Source organism: Pollachius pollachius, assembly GCF_949987615.1.
Source record: "Pollachius pollachius genome assembly, chromosome: 16".
Lineage (NCBI taxonomy): Eukaryota > Metazoa > Chordata > Actinopteri > Gadiformes > Gadidae > Pollachius > Pollachius pollachius.
The window spans coordinates 12,584,229-12,601,569 of NC_136949.1; the positions used below are offsets into that span (position 1 = coordinate 12,584,229).

Sequence of the window (17,341 nt, forward strand, 5' to 3'; positions counted from 1 at the left end):
CTCTTCAGAGATGAATTTAAAAGAAATCAGCCGGTAATGCTTCCATGGTCGAATAAAAGATACGTCGGAGAATATATGGAAACAAAATAAATTGCTTATCCCATTCGAATTTAGATACATAAGCATGTTTAAGAATGCTTATACCACTGATACTGATATTGTATACTTTCTTTAGGTCTCCATAGCAAAACTAAAACGAATCAACTAAGAGGTAGGTTGTTGGACCTATCAATCAAACATCAGGGGGGACACTCTCTGTACTGATGTGATGTCCCCCAGGGCAGGGTTTTGAAATGGGTTGAAATTGGCCAATCCATCAACATCACACCTGGTGACCGAAGACAGGTGGCTCTTCCAAGAAAAAATAAATATTCTGAGTTGGGTCAAACGCGAGGCGGTTTCGGATCGAGAGCTGTGCCCCCCCTCACCGTGGTCCTCTCGATGTGGTCCTGCAGGGAGTCGATGAGCAGGTCCCCGACGGGCTGCCAGCCCTCCTTGGCCTCCTCGGCGCGGGTCAGCCGCAGGTCCAGCTGGTCCATGGAGCTCTGCAGCTCCTGCAGCCGCTCCAGGGCCCGCTCCACCTGGCTCTGCCAGCCGCCCACGTGGCCTGTCAGCCGCTCCCAGCGCTCCCGCACCTCGCCCGTCTGCTTGCGGATGGCCCGGGCCACGCTGCGGGCCTTCTCCTCGGGGGTGAGGTCTGGTTGGGGGGGGGGAGGAGGATACAAGAGTTATTGTCAAGGCAGCAGAGGAGAGAGAGAGAGAGAGGAGAATTGGCTGGTTTTTTATTGATCGCTTTGGGGGTTAATATGTGGATGGGGGGGGGGGGGGGGGGGGGGGGGAAGGGGGGGTTCACCCCCATAGAGGGAGCAGGCGGCCACAGTACAGTGGCCATGGATCGACCCCCATGTCGGGAGATAACGCCAAGGTTACTGGCTGGGCTATAGCTCAAGCTGTGATACAAAGCTTGAATCAAGGAGGTAGGTATTTTTAATTAATCTTTTTTTTTACCCAAATGAAATGGTGCATGGCCTTTGATTGGGACAGAGAGAGGGGGAGAGAGAGAGAGAGTTAGAGGGAGAATGCAAGAGCTATATTAGGAGAGAGCGAGAGCGAGAAAGAGAGAGCTAGAGCAAGAGGTAGGGAGATAGAGAGAGAGAGAGACAGAGAGAGAGAGAGAGAGAGAGAGAGAGAGAGAGTGAGAGCAAGAGAGAGACGGGAGAGAGATATGAAGCGATGGGATGAGGACCTGATAATTGCCGTAAAGCTTTCAGGTGTGTTGAATTCAGAGTGCATGAATAAGTTAAGTGCGGTATTTGAGCAGAGAGAATACTGCAAATAGAGAATGGATTGGCGAATAAACAAACAGGAAAGGGTAAAGGAAAAGAACGTTTCCAAGGTCAGGAGTTTGAAGTAGAAACGAACGGGGGAGGAACGTGGGTGGACGCGGAGGCTTCCTGGGTCCTGAATTTATATCACTGTCAGCAGGACTGTGATAGGACTGTGGAGCCTTCGAGTCTCATACGGCACCGATCCCTTTTCAACTGCCGTTTTTCATGCAAAACAAGAAAACAAGTCGGGGAATGTGTGAAGACAAGATAGCGTCCCCCTCTTTGATAAGCCAATATTGAGAGGTATGCAGGAGAATGAGGAGATTAGATAAAGGAACAGCGTGTGTCATGCCTGTCTGAGGGTAGTGGCGGTGGGCTAGCGAACGGAGGGCCTAAACACACCTGCTCTGATACACCATCAGCGCCCCTAATCTCCCTCTTATAAATTCACACAATGAGATGAAACGTTGATATGACGCATCAAAGATCACATATACCAAGTCAGTCTGTCGGCCCCAGTGGTTGGGAAGTCACCACCACCACACCCCCTGTACACAGTAACCCCCTTGGGCGGGGTTTTAATTATTTACACAGAAGGGGCTGCTGTTTGACAGGAAATGAGTTGAATCTACCCAGAATTCCCCTGCAGGGGGCACCAGGGCTGGCCCCTTCGGTCCAGAGATGGAATGCCGAATGAGCGGCTGCCTGTTTAGAAACAAGATGCTTTCTGTTGGGCCGCTGAATCCACTTTCAATATTTGCTCTGAGGTTTGGAGAAGCCTTCAGGGTGGAATGCTCGAGTGCTAATTTGAATAGTGTTTTCATGTCAAATGTCAGCGGTGTTTTAATTCTTTCGGCGCGGACTAACTACCATGGAAACAATTATCTTTAGAAAACTATGCACCACTGACTTGAGTGCTGTCTGTTCTGAAAGCCTTTATCCTTGAAATAGTTGCTTGATATTTTTGCTTTTCTATGATGTGAAAAGCAAAGAAATTGTCCAGAAGAATATTGACAGTGTTCCTAGTGTAAAAAACAATCTGTAGCGGTTCTTCAAATTTCAACAAAAAACGGCACAGATTGTCAGGTGTCAGCGTCCATCGTGGCACGGGCAGGCGCGTTCCCATCCTCACCTGTCTTGGGCTGCAGGTTCTTGCGGGGCTCAGCGGGCCCCTCGATGGGCTGGTCGGCCAGGAACGTGCGCGCCTGGTCCAGGGTGGTGATCACCAGGTGCTCTCGCTCCTTCAGCTCCGACAGCAGCGCCTGCAGAGAAACAAGGCAACACAAATAGACTCAATGTCGGCCTTGGACTACGACTCCGAAGTCAAGCTCCCGGCTAGAGGACTGACGTCAGACTGAGTCCGTCAAAGGAGGGGATTGAATACGGAACCACATAGAAGAAGAACTGGGAGAGCGAATCGAGTGGAACAAATATTAGATTGTTTATATCGGTCCCAGTGAGAGTACATTTGTTTTGACTTTTGATTGTCTCCTGACATTATCGATGCCTGCGCATTGCATTGTAGCAAAAATCCCCGCTATCGAAATGCCAATAAGGCAACCTTTCAAGGTATATTAAAAAGGGTACTTTTGATTAATTTGCTGGCAATAAGAGCATGTGTGTTCTTGTTGGGCTTGTGAATTTTGTAAACAAAACTCTCGATCTCGAGTTGAGAGGTAAGAGTGAAAGTCCAAAAAAAAGAGAAAGAGAAACGAGTGAGAGGTTGAGAGAAACTGACACGCGAAGAGGAAAAAGGCAAGAGAAAGTCATAGAGTGGTGGGCGAAGATGAACAGTAAAAGTAACCGTTTCCTCAGGGTCAAAATAAAGCTCCGGAGCACTCTCTTCCGGCTAACCATCATTGAGACGTCTAGTAGTAATTCATAAGCTTCAGGTTAAATTGCAGGCCATCTAACACAGTAGCAGCAACAACTAGTTTTCAATCAACTAGTATCCACACTCTGCTGGACCCAACTCTTTCACACGATCACACACACTCACTCACAGTCACACAAACACATACGGTGCACCCCTTGACGTCTTAAAGGGAATAAAGCCCTACACACACACGCAGTGTGTGTCCATTGAAGACTTGCAGGGTCAATGTCAGCCTCCCCGTGATATTGAATCCTCCGCTGTGCCAGTCCACATCTGCCAAGCACGATTGGTCGTGCGGCTCTCTCTCTGGGTGTGTGGCACTCCTAATTATTCCCCTTTTAATATGAACAGCACCATGTCAACGCGGGGGGGGGGGGGGGGGGGGGGGGGAGTTTGGCGCCCATCCGAGTGTGTTATTGCTTCACCATGAGTTGATGTAGTCCAGGAGACGTGGCCCGGTCGTGACTTGATCGGCCGAGTTCTATTAAAAGGCATTTTGGACAGACGTGGGGGTCTGTGAGCAGCAGCGGAATTGTGATTGTTTCTCTCCCCGTGTGTGCGGCGGCATCGCCCGGAATCGATCATTGCCTAAGGTTTCTACAAGCTGCGACTGTTTGGATGCTTGTTATTATATTCCTTCTTTCTCTCCTGCGGGACTCTGTTATTGAGTCCCGGGCAATGAGCTGACAGACTATTAGGTATGGCAGTATGAGTTGGGAGAACAATTGCTCACACGTAGACGTTCAAGGAAAGCGCTTGAGAGCCAATCAAAGTTATTTGGTGCACGACGAGACATGGGTTTTTAAACATGTGTTTCACCTTGAAGGCTTCAGAGAGTATCACAATCCAGGGATGTGATGTATTTCAAAGTGAAAGAGTACTTAAGGTTAAGTCGGGAGGGAGGTTTGCGCCACTTTGACATTCAGGGTTTCCTGGACGACAGTGACTGGGTGGTAAACCGACTGCCTACCTACAAAGTAGATCAGGGCAGCAGGGTGCTATAATTGGTTGCCATGTCTCGCCTCTCCGACATGAAAATGTATCCATTTCATAGTACGTTCAGGTGATGATTGCTTGCTTGTCTCGGGGAAAGAGAACCGAGGCGAGGAGGCAGGAACAGCCTCCCAGGGTAATTGATTTGGCAGAAGGAAAAATAGAAAGGTAAAAAGCACGACACTGATTCCGATTCTCTTTTTGTCATTCTTTAGAGAGTAGGCAGAGAGAAGGTCATGCATTTCATTGCTTATCTGTTCTACTCCTAACGCAATTTCCTTTCTCCTGCCTCCAATGAGCTGTTTGCGTCAGTTCACAGTCCCCCGGAGCCTAAAGAATAAGAACGTGACAAGAAGAACAAGGACAAAGACAAGGAGAATGAATCAGGAGCTTTTTGACTAAGGATTTGACAAAGCAATATCCAAAACAAGGGAAACGTTATCATCTTTATCAGAAGTCCGGCCCTCTCTATCTCCAATGAATGCACATTTGAAGAATTCTATTGCAGGCATTATGTCGTAAGAGGAGTATGCCTTACCACGAGGTAATTGAGAGAGTAGAAGCTAATATGGTGTGCATGACTTTAAAAAAAGAAAAGAATTCTCTGTTGGAGTTGAAAACAAGGCAAAAACAGAATCGCTGCCGAGGTGTCATTCTGGCAAAGATTACTCTTAGGCCAACCGCCACGACCATTTCTTTCCCACAATTCCCTCTGGCACACTTGATTGACTCTCCCACCAAGCAGGAATTAAATCACCCTGGCTAATGAATGGTGTGCTTCGATTCAGTGATTTCCTCCCCTACAAAACTCATTTAGAGGAAATGTAACAGGCAGGTAGCAGTCAAGGGACTAGAAGAAATGGACACTGAGGGAGTGAATATAGGAGGGCTATGAATTACCTAATATAGGAGGACGATGAATTACAGACTATAGGACAATGGCAGGATGAGAAGGGGTGCTTTAAAAAGAAGGAAAGATGATAACGAGAGAGGGAGGAGATGGTCGAGATACCTTCATGTAGCAGGATCCAATTTTGCAGTATTTTGTCTGAACAAAAGAACTCTGTTATGTTTTATTCGGATTCAGGATCAAGCAAAAGCCAAGAAACTAAATAAATATGTAGATGCAATTTGAAATTCAGCACGGTAAATTATTTATTATTATTAACACATTTCCATGAAGGATCTCTTCTTACAATCAAACCAGGAAATGGCGAGGATGCAGAAACCATTAGCGCGGCTTTAGCAATGGCTAGAGCAATTATAAGTTGGACTCTACTGAAACATTAAGCACCATGCGACAGCAAATATATTCCATTTCCAGAACCAAAATAGTGGCGCTCCATAGACGGACACTTTGCCCTTAGGTAATGGAATGGAAGCTACAATCATGTCACACATTGAACCTTTTCACCACACTCAAAATGAGGATTTCTCCTGCGTAGCACGCCATTCAACTCCATTAGCTCAACTTCAGCCAGCCGAACATGAGCACGTTGTTTTAAGTTGTGTGAGTCACAAAGGTTTATTTTCCGTTTAGCGTCGCAACCCATCTGATTTATTCCTCCCTGTTCTAGGATACCTCAGAGCCTTACGGCTGGGAGTCAAACATCTTTGTGAGTGACACGCAGAGGTCGGCCATGTCCCTTAGAGATGCAGAATGAGGCCGGTGCTCATGGCTTGGGAACAGAATTGTCCAGTGGTTGGGGTAACGATCGGAAGGTTCTGGTTTTGATCCCCAATGGGCAGCGGTAAGAGGCCTTACCGCTGCCCACTGCTCCTAAATCCCATGTATCCATATTAACTGTAAGTCACTTTGGGAAAAAGTGTCTGCTAAATGACTAGAGTCCAGATAGAAGGCCCTACATTTCCCCCACGCTGCATGCTGGATCAACACTCCAGCAACCGTTCACATCTTACAAAAAATATATCTTTCAGGGCGATTAAGGAAATCCCAGGTCACATGGGTCCTTCCCTTTTTAAATGGAGGGCAAGGCAGAAAATATCAAAAATGATATCAAAAAATATGTGTATAGCTTTAAGAGAAAGATATACCCTCCCATTCTTTTTTTCAAACCAATCAGTTTTCCTGAGAGAGACTGAGCCTGGGCTGTGGTAACAGACCAAGGCAGATTGCTCACTTGATCTTTCCACCCTCATTCTACACATCTCCTCAAAAGCTCCTTTTAACCAGCCCACATGAGAAGACCTATGGATCTTTTCCTGAGGGACTCTGCAGGCCCGCAATGAGACAAGATGGGATTATGGAGCAAATCTAAATGCTTTTTATTCCACCTACTCCACCTTAAAAACCTGCTTGTTTGTTACTCGTGGTAGGCAGCTGATCTTCTTGGCTAGACACGTGTGTGTGTGTGTGTGTGTGTGTGTGTGTGTGTGTGTGTGTGTGTGTGTGTGAACGTGGCTCCTGGTAGCAGAGTCTTATCTCTGCACGCCTTGTGCTGTCGGGAGGATAACTGCAGAAGATAGCATCGCAAAACTTCAATTTTGTCGTTTAAACCGTATCCTTCAAAGGAAAATGCATAACACTATCAAAAATCACTCTTTTCAAATACCAAAGGATGGTTTTAATAAAAGGGGTCTATATAATAGTGTTAAGAATGTTTCGCAAATACCTGTTAGAACGAAGGTTGATAGGCCTTTGGAGCTTACTTGACAACCAATCTTAAGCCTTTCAATCGATTTATTCCATGAACTTTAAAAAAGCTTGATGATTGTTAGTTTTCAATCAACATGTTTGTGTGGCAGGCATTGGTGTCAGGTTAGTGCACTACAAGCGGCCGTTTAGGTACCATTTGTGAGGTGTAATTAAAGCTCATTGTTTTTATCCTAACTTCTTTTGAGCCAAACCAGCCCAGGGCTGGTTGAGGCTTTTTCAAAATATTAATAAACTCAAAAATAGGCTCCCTCAAGTTCAGGAAAAAAACAACTGCCTTCAAAAAAGCATAGTGCAGCTAAATAAAACAAACACATCTGCATATCCTGCACAAAGGAGAATAATTGTTACCATGAAATACCCTAAAAATATCCCCAAATGTCCCCCCCTCCAAAGAATACTGCAAAATGGGCATAAATATTAGAATTTAGTGAAAATTAATGTTTTAGAAGAGAAAAGTGGCCTAGAAGCACGGTTCCCTCCAAAATGTATTTTCCTCTCATGATCTGTCTTCTTCAGCTACCGATGGTGCTAATCAATCACATTGACACTTGATTAAAGTGGTTTAGCGTGCTCATTTGGAGGGTTAGCATCTCTCTTTGCAAGGTGATTATGTCAATTTAGCATGTAGTTTGCCTCAACAGGTAGCGTATGGTTAGCTTGGTCGAGCAGAGCCTATGGCAACGATCAGCAATAAATAGTTTTATACTATAATACTGAGATGCAGAATCCAAAAACCGTTACTTTTCTGGATGCTCATCATTTTCAGCTTTCTAAGTAATGGGTTGGCCCTTTCATTCTACCATGACCACATGGTTGGCAGCCACCGTAGACAAAATGGCAACAGTTGCCGAAAGATAAAATAGTCATTACGAGTACCCACAAGCACCATGTCCCTTGTCCTATCGTCTCATCCTAAAGGCGGTTAATTGAAAACAGCTGATGATGGATGGGTTTAATCCGTTGGACGCTGGCACTGGCCTTTCATTGGATAATTGAATGTTGCGATTAATAAAAGACACTGTAACCATATCAGCGGACGGAATCGCAGATGTAAATCGATTTTGAGCGTGAGGGCATGGGGAACAGACAGGTTAAATGTAACATCGGACAAATAAAGCTCATCAAAGGAAAGCAACTTTTGTGTATTTGTGTTTTCAACTATTGAATACATTTAGTAAAAGTTTAACACCAAAAGTGCATAAATGCAATTCAAATTGAGAAAGTTAAAATTACTTTTCTAAAATATATTTCAAGTTTATTTTCCGGCCAAAAATAACTCCCCTCTGGCTTAATCCATCAACATTCCAACCACTTTTCATCACCCACTCCCTTAGTCATCCTCCATTGACTACTTCCTGTCTGCTGCCATATTGTTCAGATTGCCACTTTCTCACACTTGCCTTGATGCTCACACAGACCAACCCCATCTCCCCTCTGCCGAGGTACATGGCTTAGCCTAGAACTCTCACCTTAACAAAGACATTACACACAAGGCGGGGGGGGGGGGACAGACAACCAGACAGACAGACAGACAGATGAAATGAAAGAGATGGATGTTGTGCAGCAATGGGTCGAGATGGGGGTGAGATGTACAAGCTGCGGCCTCCAGTAGTGTGCCCTAGGCGGACAGCAGCAGCAGCGACAGCCCCAGAGAACAGAACCACGGCTAATGGCGCATTCCCACCGGAGGGTGCGGTTCGGTTTGCAAAGGTGCGGCATGATTCGCGTTTCCACCGCCAAAAGTGGGCGTGAGCCGTCCTGAGCCGTGCTCGTTTCGCACTCGCCTACAGTACTCATCCGTTGGGGTAATGAGATGCCTGAAAGGGTGCCGGCATGTTTGAGCTACACGCACCCTCCGTTGATTGGTCGACAGAATCGTCACTTACGGGCGACATGGGGATAGAAACAAACAAACAGTACCCGCAAGGTATTATTCTTGGCAATGGACATGTCGCGCAAAACTTTAGCTTGAGCGAACAAGGAGGTGGAGATCCGAAACTGTTACAGGACGATTTCCATGGTAGCTCTTGGTTTAATGTGTCGCGTTCCTCTTTTCTATTGTTTTTATTGAGCAGGCTACACTGTGTCGCGCTGCTATTATGTCACGATGTTTACGAAGCTGCCGCGGCGATCGCCATTCGGCCTACCATAAGGGTACTGTCGGCGGTGGAAACGCAACCTCGGAACTGAGCTGGGCTATACCGCCCCCTCCCTACCAGACTGAGGCGAACCGAACTGCACCCTCCGGTGGAAAAACCCCATAAGAGACAGCACCAGGGCCGAGGAGCGGAGGGAGTCTAGGGGAGAATGCAACGGAAGGGGCCCCATTATCTCGTGGGTGGCTTCACATTGCCTCTACTAATGGAGCCTGTCTGACCGGCTAGGCTGAGGCCGCCTTCCTTCCACTCCCATCAGGGGAGGAGGACTTGAACACACCAAGGAGCCTAGGCTGAGGCCACCTCCCCTCTACCCCCTCCAGGCCCCTACACCTCTGAGGATGGAGTTTCAGAAATGACTAGACATCCATCGTGTGGATTTTTGAATTTGGAAAAATGACACGTGCCACACCCATCCGGTCCTCAAAAGCAAACATCAATACATAAATGCATGTCCCAGCAAGCCTTTCCGGCGCTGGCATTGCCTTTTCCAGGGCCTACATCTTAAAGGCTGTGCGCACAGTCAGCAGCTCATGCGAGAATAAGTGCACAAGCGCACACTTGTCCCGTGTGACGTTTACGTGTAACCAGTGTTGTGAACTGCGTTTTATCCTGAGGGAGGAAAATGATATCAGGGCTTCCACCACCGAACCACTGGCCGCTAAGGCCTGCCCATGAACACACCTTCATAATAACCACTGGTTACTGGTGTCATAAATATTTGGCCTGTTAAGCCCTTTGAGACTGTAATGGTGATTACAAATAAAATTGAATTGAATTACCAGAAATAACAGGGCCTGGCTGCCGGTGGATTCACTGCAAAGGATTCAAGTGACCGAAAGGTAGGTAGAAGCCGTGCGCAACGGTGCCAGAGACCGCTGTGATTTGAGGTGAAGGAAGGCGTAATATAAAATGGCGGGTGGGAACAGGGATACCACCCCTGTGTTATTGACTCCGGTCATGCTGACAACTGCGTGGTGGTAATCTCGACATCCATCACGAGTGGCAGCTGGTGGTTTCCCGCTGATGGGTGAGCGCGTGGGCATGATGGTCGGTGTTGCACAGGGGTAGCTCAAAGTGTCAATCCTCATGAATATATCGGAGCTGAAGCGAAGAGTGTTCCTCTTATATCGACAAATAGAAGCACTTTTTAACGATGGAATATAAAAAAATAGGACAGTTGAAATATATTTCTATAACTCTTGGAAGGGTTTCGAATGCTTTTTCTGAAAAGTGAGAATGACACCAAAAGTAGACTTTGAATAGAGCTTGAATATTATACAAAATAACTGGAAACAGTGGGAGACTACATAGAAATGTAGTCTATATAAAAACGACAAAAAATGACCAAACGACCCAACCATTCAGAGGACATCCCAGCCATGGGCACGTACCGTGCAGTGGTTCTGCTGCTGCTGCAGGGTGGGCACGTCCCCCCCGATGGGCATCTGCTTGGCCAGGTCCTCGTCCTTGGCACAGATCCAGCGCCACAACTCCTCCAGCAGGCCCAGCAGGCGGGACCACCGCTCGGCACTGGCCTCCAGGTGGGCCCTGTGAGGGGTCAGAGGTCAGAGAAGGGTCAGGAAAGGAGGAGGGAGGTCTTGAGAGTGAAGATACCGGCAATTGTCAACTTCCCAGTTTTCATCAGTGCAAAGCAGAAAAAACGATCCACAATGTTAGTGCTCTTCGACAACTTTCCTGTTGGCATGGTTCCTGTATGTGCAGTGTAGACCTTCCTTCTACATTGAATCTCATTACAACTGACTAACTGGAGCGTAGAGTGAAACAAATCGGACTGTACCCTCGGTGATCTCTCTCAGAAACAATACGGAAACACCCACACACACTCACTCACACGGACTTAACTCTCAGCATTCTCGAATAAATTAGCATGTGCTTTGTCCCCTGTTGCATTGAAAAGGTCAAGTAAATCTAGGGGCCCTATCTTGCATCCGGAGCAATTGACTTTCTCACTGGCGCATGTGTCGTTGCTAGTTTGCAACTGGCGCAGAGCGTTCTTTTCCCTCCTGCGCCACGCGTTGGTAAAATAGGGAATGATCTTGCGCCCCAAGGGGCGGTTCGGCGAAAGGATGAGGCGTGTTCTGGCGCAAACGTTCCCTGGTGCTATTTTGCAGTTTCAGAAATCACTTGCGCCACAAACCAGGTAATACCTGGTTTAAAGTCAGTGGCGCGTTGTTCAGACGCTATTTTAAGGGCCTATGCATAATGTAGCTTGTGCACCTCGCGGTAAATTATTTGGGAAAGAACAGCTGATACAGCGGTAATAAGTTGTACTTTTAAATCAATGCATCTGCAAACACTGTATAGCAAACATATATTTTCTTGACACAGACATTGTGTACCTGCCCATAACTTTTAGGATTGATGAGTATTTGTTCGTGAGAAAACAATGTTTTACCGTGAGTGAGTGTTAAAAAGAATGAATGAATGCGGGCGCGCGTGTGTGTATGTGTGTAAGAGAATGAATGAATGCGGGAGCGCGTGTGTGAGTCCATCTGTTTAAACACACGCAAACTAAACACGTAACGCATAATACAGTCCATGGCAATGTTTATTAACGGGGGGACACATGCATATTGGGAACACAAGTCGATAACGATAATGCATACAATACTGATAAGAAACAATGTTTATAATGTATTGCGTATATCATTAAATAGAACCACAGTTACCGCATATCATATGTGTGTTAAGTTTACTTTGCCGAAATTTATTTGATGACTTAGTATTTCTGAAGATGTGGAAGAAAACCTTATTCCATGTGTGAATTAGGCCGTATTATTTGGCCATAAACTGAGTCATTTGAAGTTTGAAATTCACGTGCATCTGTCTCATCGGAGACTGCAGACGCGCTTTCAAAATATCAACTCGTCAGATTGAAATGTGCTCATGGCTCTTAAAGGGGATGGGAGCTGGCTCTCTCATTGGTGTATTGCACATTACGCCCAAACCACACCTACCACCTTCGTTTTTGCGCCGGTAAAATAGCGACATCGCCATGGAACCACCCAAAAAGCTACTTGCGCTTGGCGCTTCTCATTTGCGTTTCAGACCGTTAAAATAGGGCTCTAACTGGTCTCCGTCCGCGCCTGTGTTTTATAACATGGTATGGTCCCAGGGGCTGCGGCGGCGTGAGTTGTGGTTGTGCGCAAGGAGTAGGTGCCGTAGCACTTTGCTCCTGTTGGTTTTGATGGTCTCTTTTGGGGATAATGCATGTGAACATTGTGCGCAGAGAGCCCCAATTACTGCTCTCTGTGTTTGTGTTAATTAAACATGCAATGTAATTAGAGGGTAATGGGCCACAGGCAATCAACTCGCCTCACACAACACAAATATAGACCATGCGCACACACAAACACACTCCAAATAAGCCCTTTCTATTAATAAACCGCTATCAAATAGCGAGACGAAATATGTATCAACGCTAACTCAATTTTGAGCTGGATCCATTACAAAAAGGATCAAAGTATTTGCTCCCTATGAATAGCAGGAGCCGAGGATTTGTTCAAATGTATATCCATGGCGGCGGTGATCGACCCGCTGTGTCAGAAATCGTGCCCTTTATCTCCTCACAAACACAGATGGGGGTGGCAGCCAGACCGGAGGACGTCTGCCCTCCTGTGTTTAATATTCAGCCGCTCTACAGTCATCCAGCGTCGCTCCGCTGAATTGATTTGTCAATTTCCATTGCTATCTGCTTCAAACATCCCAATCCTGTCAGCCTCTCTCCTTTCTGACACCGCACACACACACACACACACACACACACACACACACACACACACACACACACACACACACACACAAAGACAGACACACACACACACACTGACAGATACACATACACAGAGAAAGACCGACACACACATACACACTGACAGACACACACACACAACACACACACACACACACACACACACACACACACACACACACACACACACACACACACACACACACACACAAAGACAAATCACTTTCTCTTTTCGTTCATGCCAGGCGAGATGGCCCCAGTCCCTTGGAAGTTATGTGAGACAGCCTTGGCTCCCCCCGGCTCTGCCATCCTTTATCCTGTCAGTCCCCTGCCACGGAGGCATCAGGCCGCTGTAGGTTACGGTAGATGTCTGGAGGCCATCTCCCCCGGGAAGAGCACAGCCACCGCTGGGAAGTGTTACTTCTTGCACGGATCAAACTACAGGGACCACGGTAACCACTGAGTGTTATGACATACTAAGGGGAAACCTTGGTGGGGTCTGCCATGCCAACGCTTAGCTACACTTCCATGGTCAAGTTGATAGTATATATAGTCTCTATAACTAAAGTATATAGTAGTTAAACAGCTTGTGTCAAGTCCTAGTGTCGTTAATGTAAAGACCTAGTAAAGTCTATGGGACAGTTAAGGTGCTCTAACATAAGGGACCAGGGCAGGGTCGCATACATCTCCTATCAATCTCATCCTCTGAGCTGCATGGCCATAGTTGGTAAAGTAGGCATTGAACCAAGGGGGCCGTTCTTCACATGGTCTCAAAATATCAGTTCTAGTAGGTAGAGTGCGAAGCTCTGCTCCAACGTAAAGGCTTGGGTTCTTGCGATCAACATAAACAAATTAAAAGTTTATTCTTATTCTTTGTGTTTTTTGGAGGTTTGAAAACCCACTTTGTGCCTACAACCCCTACTGTATCGCCGTGTGTAGATACGTGCGGTCTTAACGCCCTGGCTAGATCAGGCATTGAGGCATTGAGTCGCCTTAGAGCCGTGAGGAAACGCTCAGACTCTAATCAATGAGAGCTGCTTCACTGAGCCCGTCTGAAGCGCAACAGACGCTAAGCAACATGCTAACATAGTTATTTATACAAGTTTATTCATACGCTTGTGGACGCGTCTAGGACAGTTAAAGAAAGACTCAATTTGGAGGACAATTGGAGGTCACTGGAGCTTCAGGGGAGTTTGTTTGGAACATCGGCAATGACTAAACATGAACTGTAAGCACAATCCGCTTGTGAATGTTCACAACAATTGAAAACCACATTTAGCTGAGCAATACTTTTTTTTTCTTTATCTCCTATATATTCCTGTTCCTGTAGCTTCACATTCCTGTGGACGCAAGGCTGCGACGTTTCCGGTGGAGCAGGTCGTATGGAAATGTGAAGCTACGTGTACCTCTCAGGTGAGGCAAAAGTCAGTAAGTGACTTTAAAAGCCATTCTTGTGTTCATATAATAAAAACACAGCCTGCAGAATGACACATGGGAGACCATCAACAAACCTTAATCACATCCCAGCTGGGACGTGGGTGCTGCTTGTGACCCAGGGTGGGGTGGTGAAGTGACTAGGTGCTGCTACTGACCATCAGTGGTGTGATGTGGACCAGTGCCTGGGTGGTCTGGTGTGGTGACTGGGTGCTACTGACCGGATGTTGGCCGACTTGGTCTTGAGGTCGCTCCAGCGGTGGTTCATGTCGTCCAGGCGGTGCTGGAGGAACACCGCCTCCTCCGAGCTGCCCAGGGCCTTGACCATCTTGGACTTGTTCCCCTCCACGCTGCGGTAGATGTCGTTGTGGGCATCGATCTCAGCCTGGATGTCCTGAAAACAGACGAGACACCGTTTTTTAAAAGATGTTGCTTTGATAATCCCAAATGGGAAATTGGGGAATTTCTTTGGGGGGCAACAATCGGTCAAGGTCGATGTGATGCTGAGGAGAGACGTTTAGCCCTTATTTTCTGGAAGAGTCATTGATACAGTGGCAGACCCGGATATGTCTGGAGGGCCTCTGCTGTACTTCACCCTTCTATATTTTTCTCCCCCGTGGGTAAAGTAGTGATACTAGTGCAATGTCCTTTCTGACCTTTATCCAAAAAGACAACAAACAAAACAAAGTAAGACGGATCGAGATTCTGGTCCTTCAATTTTTTCCCGGCACCGTCTCTTATCAGACGGAAATCAGCCCTATAGCATCTATCGCCATAACAACGCTGTCCTTGGTACCACCAGTGGCGAAGGTGATTGAAAATACTGTGTGTGTGTGTGTGTGTGTGTGTGTGATACAAGGGGAGGAATGACGCAACAGAGAATTCAGTCAAACGGTTTATTTTTAGAACACAAAAACTCTCTTTCTCTCAATGCTGCTGGGCTGAGGCTTTCTTGAAGTTATTTTGAAATTACACTCTCCTCAAAAACCTAGAAAGTATTTGAAGATAGTGGGCTAGCCAAAGTGTCTGCACAAGGAAGTCTCACCGTCCAATGTAATTAAGAAAAAGTGTTTGAGGCTCTGGCTTTCAGCCAGTTATTGTTTGACTAGTTATAGGCAATCAGTGATTTGTACTTGATTATCGGAAAATGTTACGAAAACAATGTTTTAAAGTTCCCATGAGATGATAATCTCACTCTATGAGGTTTTCTTACGTAAATATGAGTTCTGCTAGCCTAGCACTGATTTGGAATGTGGTCCCTTATGTCGTCATAAAGGATCTAAGCTCCTACCCCTTCTCTTCCTTGCCCGCCCGGAGAATTTGGCCCGCCAATGAGACACGACCGTGCGAGTGCCACGTGTGTGTGTGTGTGTGTGTGTGTGTGAGATTACACACACTGTAACGCAAGTGTTTGCTGTTGGTGTTATGGCGCATAACACGTCGGTTCTTTGACGTCTCTTGTATTTCCACAACGAGACTGTAGTTGTAGTTGGGGTTATCTCAGCCATGGTTGAGAAGGAATTGGGGGAAAGGAACTTTGGCTTTGACTCCCTGAAGTACATGAACTGCGACATTCTGCCTGCCGCCGGTTGCTGCGAGGCACCACTGCCGCGAAGCACCACCGCCCGGCAGCGGGCAGCCTGCAACAGGCAACGCGCGGTTCAGTCTACTTCAGATTGATGTGGAAGTGGAAGAACCAGAGACGTCTGAGAACCCGACAAAGTCGTTTGTGATTCATAATATCGTCTGGAGGCGTACCCAGCTTTCGGCCGTGATCATATGTATTATATGATATAGATATCTATGTATTATATGATATTATTTAGATATAGAGCTCCAGGACTGTAACGCAAGTGTTGTACACTTGTTATTTGGATAAACGTTCTGCTGTTGGTGTTATGGCGCATAACACGTCGGTCCACAACGAGACTTGTAGTGGGGGTAATCGCAGCCATGGTTGAGAATGAATTGAGGGAAAGGAACTTTGGCTTTGACTCCCTGAAGTACATGAACCACGACATTGAGGAGAAACGGATTGTTGGGCGCGAATGTCTCCCACTTGATCCCCGCTTCCCGCTGCCGAGGGACCACCGCCTCGGCGCTGCAGGAGGCGTTGGTCCCTCGGCAGCGAGGCTCCGGCGGGAGACAACCGCGGGCAACAATCCCTTTCTCCTCCATGTCGTGGTTCAGTCTACTTCAGATGTGAAGTAGACTGACTAGACTTCTGATGTGGACGTGGAAGAACCAGAGACGTCGGAGAACCCGACGCAGTCGTTTGAGATTCATAATATCGTCTGGTGGCTCACAGGTTTTGGCCGTGATAATATATATTATATGATATAGATATCTATTTATAATATATTATTTAGATATAGAGCTCCAGGACTCCCGTGTGTTCTAGAATATTTACAGAACCCGGCTAAAGGCTGTGTGCGCCTCACCATTACGATCCATCCACTGTAAACAGAGCGCATGGCACCGTGGCTGCAAGCTGCTCAGGGCCACACCCCCACCCTCCTCCTTGACCCGCCTCTCTCCTCCTTATTTTCATTAAAGCTACAGACACCGAAATGGGGAAAGCTCAATGTGCGACTGGCTCGCAGTGGCCGTAATTCTGCACCATGGCTGAATTTCGGGAACGTCTTCAAATACTGTGTTTGGGGCCTACTAATATCTATATTATAGCATCCATAAAGTAGCATGCCATGGGACCTTTAAAAAACACAAAGTCAAAGTTTTCATTACAGAATAACATTGGCTCACATTGTCTCCCTCTTTATGATATGAGCTTTGTTGTCGCAGTCGGCCATAGATCTATATATCTATAAAAACACAAGTGCATGTACAACCGCACCTGGCCAGTGCAGATGAAAATTTGTGAGAAAAGGGTTCAAAGTGTAATTCTTTTTTTTTCCCGTTCATTTATTCTCTAAAGCCATAAAATGAGGAAGGGTGCCCATCAAATCTAGATCGTGATATTATTTATTAGCAAAGGAACATTGATTTTCCTTTGAGGGGGACCATCGCCCACCAGAAGGTGGCTCGCCCTACGTGACCGCCTACATGACCTATACCTCTAGCCGGCCCTGATTGAGGCATCAG

At 46.6% G+C, this 17,341-nt stretch overlaps 1 protein-coding gene across 7 annotated transcripts in view; it reads right to left on the reverse strand.

The window, feature by feature from the left end:
* Positions 1–17,341, reverse strand: part of utrn (utrophin) — a 181,373-nt gene that overhangs the window by 55,892 nt on the left and 108,140 nt on the right. For all 7 annotated transcript variants that reach the window (XM_079753662.1, XM_079753661.1, XM_079753665.1 and 4 more), the window contains 4 exons: positions 14,461–14,633; positions 10,425–10,581; positions 2,461–2,590; positions 429–697 (listed from right to left, as the gene is read on the reverse strand). In XM_079753662.1, the coding sequence (XP_079609788.1) occupies positions 429–697; positions 2,461–2,590; positions 10,425–10,581; positions 14,461–14,633 (729 nt within the window). The remainder of the gene's footprint in view (positions 1–428; positions 698–2,460; positions 2,591–10,424; positions 10,582–14,460; positions 14,634–17,341) is intronic.